The sequence below is a fragment of the Mytilus trossulus genome, chromosome 4 (genome assembly GCF_036588685.1).
Source record: "Mytilus trossulus isolate FHL-02 chromosome 4, PNRI_Mtr1.1.1.hap1, whole genome shotgun sequence".
NCBI lineage: Eukaryota > Metazoa > Mollusca > Bivalvia > Mytilida > Mytilidae > Mytilus > Mytilus trossulus.
In genome coordinates, this window is record NC_086376.1 from 46,889,776 (window position 1) to 46,896,250 (window position 6,475).

Consider the following 6,475-nt stretch of genomic DNA (forward strand, 5'->3'; position numbering starts at 1 on the left):
TGTAAATCTCTATAAACATCTTTATTTTCTATGAATACACTCCTCTATTGTTAATGAAAACCATGTATATGGATGTTCATCTATACTTAAACTTTAAATCCAATCTCCTTTAAAGCAGTAAATTACCATGAATCTTTGTGGGAAACCTATTAAATTAAGTACAATTTATCAATATGATTAAAAAGGCCATGATAAATATCAATCGCTCTTACAGCTTTTAACAGTCATTCCGACATTTATTACAGACAAGAAACAAAATATCTTAAATCCGATAATGTCAGCGTTTTGTTTTTTATTTATTGTATTTCAAGAAAGGTTGTACTTATATTCCACAATTTACATCTTAAGCTGCTTAAACAAGATGTATCAACACATGCATTCATCTTCTATTGACGGTGTCTTGTAGTCGTATTTGGCACAACTTTTTGAAATTTTGGGTCCTCAATGCTCTTCAATTTTGTACTTGTTTGGCTTTATTCATAATTATTTTGATTTGAGCGTCACTGATGAGTCTTATGAAGACGAAACGCGCGTCTGGCGTATTGAATTATAATCCGAGTATCTATGACTATGCTGATAGATATATAGTATAAACATACACCTGAAAAGCAAAGTACCAAAATAAACCAATGAAAAATTGTATAACTATTACACTAACACACACACATGCATTCAACCTACGTGTAGAAACTTTATAATATTAAACATTGACGAGCAAACAAGACAATTCGCGACATGTAAATTCATTCAAATTTAAGGCACACAAAAAAAACTAAAATATTTTTTTAAACGTTTGTTCATTGCCGCCCAAAATTTCATAACCTAATTTGCATATTTTGTTAAATTTCCTGATTTTCCTTGTTTTTTCATCAAATTTTAAGTATATTTTAGATTGAAAAAGTATGTGCGCACCCAAGAAACAACTTTATATTTCGTCAAAATATGCCAATAGTGATAATAAAGCTTCTTTTAAATTATTTTGTTGTTTCTCGGCTGTGCAAGATGTTTTTACAACGGAATTAAAGATAGAAAACTGCATAAATTTTGTATTTTTATTGATTTTGTTAAAACAGCACATATTTAGACGTAATTGTGACGTCATCAGATAAAAATCTTATGTTTTTCATTTATATTTCTTGACCCTATGCATTTCTTAACATTATGTGCCAACTTGAAATGGCTATCAAACATTTTATTTTCTTGGGCCAAAACTAGGCCTTAATGCCTCCTACCCCTTTCCATTTTTGAAATTGGTGAAACTGATGTGATTCTCCACTTTTTGTCATGTCCTGTATATGCATATTATGTATTTTATTTCATTTTGTTTTAATTATATTTAAAGAAAAAAAAATAAAGGATCAGATCGATTTAAACATACAGCATGCTTTTCACTTCATACTGTTTCGATAATTTTAACGTTAGAAGGTTAAAATCGATTTAAGCATTATCATTTAAATATAGTCATGTCGTCAAACAGCACATTTTGACAAATATTCAATCCTATTTGGTTAATGCATTTACTGTGATTTATTTAATATCATTTCAGATTTCTTGTAGAATGAAAGAATCGTTTTTAGATTATGGAAAACACACTTTGATAATGATTCAGCAAACGAAGTGATTGATAACAGAAATCCGTCAGACCAACATCTAATATACAGTCTAAATGAATTATTCCCGAGTTGTATTTCTACAAGATCAAGGGAAAGTTGACATAGAGTGAATTAACCGGCTAAGAATGACGCAGATCTATTCTGACATCGTTACGCTTGACCCGATTGCTTTACAATGAGTTTGATGGGAGAAATGGTTGGTATCTCTGAAGCTACAGCTAATTTGTCTAAAGACTCACCTCAGAATCCATTCTCTGCTAATATTCCACCTGGTTATTCTTTACCACATACAATCTTGATTGCTATACTTGTTAGCATATTTATGATAATAATCTTTTTTGGAAACTTGCTTGTTGTTGTAGCCATTGCAACAGATAGACAACTGAAGACAATTCAGAACTGGTTCATAGCATCATTAGCAGTTGCTGATTTATCACTTGGCTTGGTAATTATGCCTTTTTCTCTGGCAAATGAACTCATGCGGTATTGGTATTTTGGACCTATTTGGTGTGATCTGTGGAAGGCTATTGATGTGTTGTTATGTACTGCTTCCATTCTAAGTATATGCTTAATAAGCTTGGATAGGTACTGGTCTATTACACGCGCCCTTCAATATTCCAGACAAAGAACACCAAAGAGAGCAGCGTTAATGATATCCGCCGTTTGGGTCTTGTCGGCAATAGTATGTGTACCGCCATTAATAGGTTGGAAAAATCCACTTCCAGTCTCTGAATATCCGCTGTGCTTACTCAGTTCTGAAATAGGATATGTTATATCATCAAGTATGGGTTCGTTTTATATTCCAGCAGTGATTATGGTCTTTGTTTACTTTAAAATTTACCAAGCTGCAAAGCAACGAGCTCGCAGAGGGCGTAGGAATAAAACTGCAAGAAAGGAAGAGCAGAAGGCAAAACGAAGCGATAAGACAAAATCAAAAGGCACGCCTTCAAAAGAAAATACTCTAAATTGCGAAGAATCTGAAAGAAGATCTGTTCCTTCAGAAGACGAGAGCACGTGGCCTGTATATCGCAAACAGTTGCAGCTTACAAACAACACAACAAGTGTGAGTGTTGGGGTTGCTGAAGAAAAAACCTCATTACTTAATAAAACTAAAAGCACGAAGAAACGATCTGATCTTTTAATTGTTCCCGTTACTGGAATCCCTCAACAAACAGACATTTGTGGTCACGAGGTAGTAATGGAACAGAAACAACTTTTACAAACCCATACGTCTACAAAAATAGTGAAGGTAATAACCAATAATACTAAAACTATTGCTAGTACAGAAGATAGTTTTCTCTCATCATCAAGTGCCTATGATGAAGATGAGTCACAGGAAAAAAGAAAAGACAGCACAATAGAGACACAAAATACTCCAGTTGTCAAAAACTCCATCAGCGAAATTCCAGATTTATCTAACATTGAAAAGCAAAAGCGGAAATTGGCTAAAGCTCGAGAAAGACGAGCTACAATTGTTCTCGGGCTTGTTATGGCTGCATTCATATTATGTTGGTTTCCCTTTTTCACTATATATATTGTGACATCCCTGTGTGATTTTTGTATACCGGAAATTATATTTACTATAGCTTTTTGGGCAGGATATTGTAACTCTGCGTTGAATCCAATTATATACACTATATTTAACCAAGACTTTAGGAAAGCTTTTCGTAAAATAATTTTCAGAAAAGCTCTGTTTAAAAGGTAAAATTACAAATAAGTTGTACAGTGAATCAGTTCGGAAATATCAATCTTGTTTTCGGAAATATAAATTATGGTAAGCAAATGTCGATATTTTACGTACATTTCTTGACTGATCAATTTCAATTAAACTTTGTTCCGCCTGTTTCATTACATTGTCAGTTCCTAATGGTTTTATTGGAAACCGTGAACTGCTATTAATTTGTATGCACTGTTAATTTGAATGTGTCTTACTTTGATAAAACCATGTCACTGTGATGTTAATTAAACAATACTTCTGATTTTTTTTTTAGATCTAACTGGTATCTTGATTTCAAGGTACACAGGCGTAATACATAAGATAAATACATACGCATAAGCGTCCGAAGCACTTTTTCAGATTAACCATTATCAAGACCGTTCAAGTTGAATAATTAAAAGCCAAGGATGTATAAGTTCAGAAACATGTGATGAGATGAATGAACATGTGAAATCCAAAATTAAAAGTCTAATGTCATGTAATCATGTGATTACCACGTCATGTCAATACATTTATTTAAACAACTACGTCAGTCGCTTTTATCAGTATTGCATAAAGAAGTGAATTCACCAATCAGTGATGTGATCGATAAAAACTAGGGGAAAAAACTACCCTTGCCTTTTGATGTAAAAAAAAAATGAACGACCATGTTGACTTGAATGTAAAAATATGACCATTTAGATTCTGTATATCGGCAGAAAGACGTATGGATTGTTGGAGATGTCTGCTTTACTGCACTTATGTACAGTTATGTTAGAAATGTGGGACTTTAGATTGAATTACTTCTCTATTTCCGGTTTTCGTTCTTACACGTTTAGTCGCAATAGAAAGTTTATAATGTTCAACCCTTCTGAAAAACCTTATTCACGTAGTCTGTGTCGACTTTCTGTGACAGAACTATCAAAATTGTATTTATAAATACAAACTGAATGTTTGACCCTTGATGTAAAATAAAGAGTATTTGTTTTAGAATTAAATATTTATTGGTTAAGCAATCATCGAAGGGTACAGTCGCAAGTACTTTGACTTCTTTCTCGTCATGTTAATAGATATAGGAAGATTTGGTATGAATGTCAATGAGACAACTCATCATCCAAATAACAATTTATAAAAGTAAAAGTAAACCATTAAAGGTCAAGGTACAGCCTTCAACACTAAGCCTTGGCTCACACCGAATAACAAGCGATAACATCTGATTAAGAAATTGATTTTTATTGAATGAACTCAACATTTTGAGGGAGAACATTCTAGATTAATAAAGAAAATCCTCTCCCGCTAGTCGAATGTTAACAGATAATATCAAAAAGGTGTCAATCACAAGCTTCAAGAAAGATTTTCAGTCTAAACTGTTACTAAATTTATGAAAACTAACGACTCTTTCAAGCATCATTGAATATATTTCAACTAACAACATGCATATTTTTGTTTTAATTTCTTTAACCGTCTCATATGTGAATATTCGATGAAAAAGTTTACTTGGAGACAAACTAGTGATAAAAACCTATCTAGTATTAAAAAGGGAACTCTTCAATGATCGGCACGTTCTATGCAAGGGAACTTTGTATGTTGCTTTTTTCTCTTCTTGTTGTGAAATATGGATTTTTTTTAATGTTTTCTAAAATAGACTAACTCTTCATAATTCGCTCAGCAAGTATATGAATTGGCATATGTTGTTTTATTAAGGAAACATGAATAAATTCAAACGCATGACTGCTTTCCACGCTATCGTTTCAAACTTTTAGTCCTGAAATGAGACAAAAAAAAATCAATTGAGTAATAAAATGATATGAGCATAAATGCAGCTACTCATAATATAGAGATAATGTCTTGCCAGTTAATGCCTTTTGTTTAGCGACAAATTACCATCTAATAGTGTAAAACGTAAGCCTCCATTTACCAAAATAATGGGCTTTGATTAAGATATTTTTGTTCTAGATCTGAGGAATTATATATTTATCATGGAGTAAAGTTGTACAAATCTCAAGACGTATAAATGATAAACTATGAATCTCTAAACTATAAATTAAAAACTTCTATGGGTTACGGATAAGCTATCTTTTTTTTCCATTTACTCACACAGACCAAACGCTGGAAATTTGCTCATATTGATAAACGCATGCATAATAGTCCTGACTTGATACATGCTATATTGTGATGTCCATACTTGAATGAATTTAACTTCTTTGTTATCATAGCATCCCAAAATATTTTATAGAGTCTTGCACAACACAGTTTGACCTCCAAAACCATGTCTCAGATTTTTTCCTATTGTATTTCATTCTCTCATAAATCTTCAATAAAGTTTGCAACATCAATTCATAAGAGATCACTAAATTCAATTGGGTATAAAACTTGTTCTATAGATGTTTTGGGAAATCTGAGACACGGTTTTGGAGGTCAAGCTGTGTTGTACAAGAATCTATAAGCACAATACAAAGATTTTTCATCCCCAATCAGACATCTTTAAACATATGTAATTCCACTCATCTTTCTTTAAATTTTATAAATGAGGTACCACGGACCGAGTATCGCTTTGTTTATAACGTTGAATATGCATTTCCGTAGATTTTTTTATTAATGAAGCGTGTTCGAAAGATATATAAATTCAACGTACTATGCTCCATATTTTGTCTGTGAGACACAATGATGATAGCTAACGAGACAACTTTCCACCATGCACTTTAAATCTTTTATTATAGTATTATTGAATTAATTTCTTGTATATTTGATTCTATTGAAAAATACATTGTGTAATGATAATTGCAAAGATCGAGGTAGTTCCTATGATTATGGTTCGGGCATTTATTACACTCTCTACAGTGCATATAAAAAAAAACTATACTAAGTTTTCGAATTTAAAAATCTCACAGGGAAACAGAACTTCATGTTCCAAGAAATAACACACAAACCAAATTTGCCTGTTATTTATTTGAAAAAACGTATAACCCAATACTGTGACAACACCAACAATGGTAACATTTCAGTCCGACAGCTGTACAAAACAATCACTTCAGTGTGAAAGACAGAATCAGTACAGATACAAAATATCTGGCTAAAAGCATAAGTTATACAAAAATGAACTCATTTTGTGTGATCCCATTATACTTATTCGTGTCGGCTACTAATACATTTAACAAATTGGTTC

The 6,475-nt window shown here is 32.3% G+C and overlaps 1 protein-coding gene across 1 annotated transcript in view; it reads left to right on the forward strand.

Annotated features, from left to right (window-relative positions):
- LOC134713982 (alpha-2A adrenergic receptor-like) overlaps window positions 1–3,328 on the forward strand; it is a 41,828-nt gene extending 38,500 nt beyond the window's left edge. The window contains exon 2 of the mRNA XM_063575243.1: window positions 1,547–3,328. Within this exon, the coding sequence (XP_063431313.1) occupies window positions 1,789–3,318 (1,530 nt within the window). The 5' untranslated portion in view covers window positions 1,547–1,788 and the 3' untranslated portion in view covers window positions 3,319–3,328. The remainder of the gene's footprint in view (window positions 1–1,546) is intronic.
- The last annotated feature ends 3,147 nt before the right edge of the window (window positions 3,329–6,475 follow it).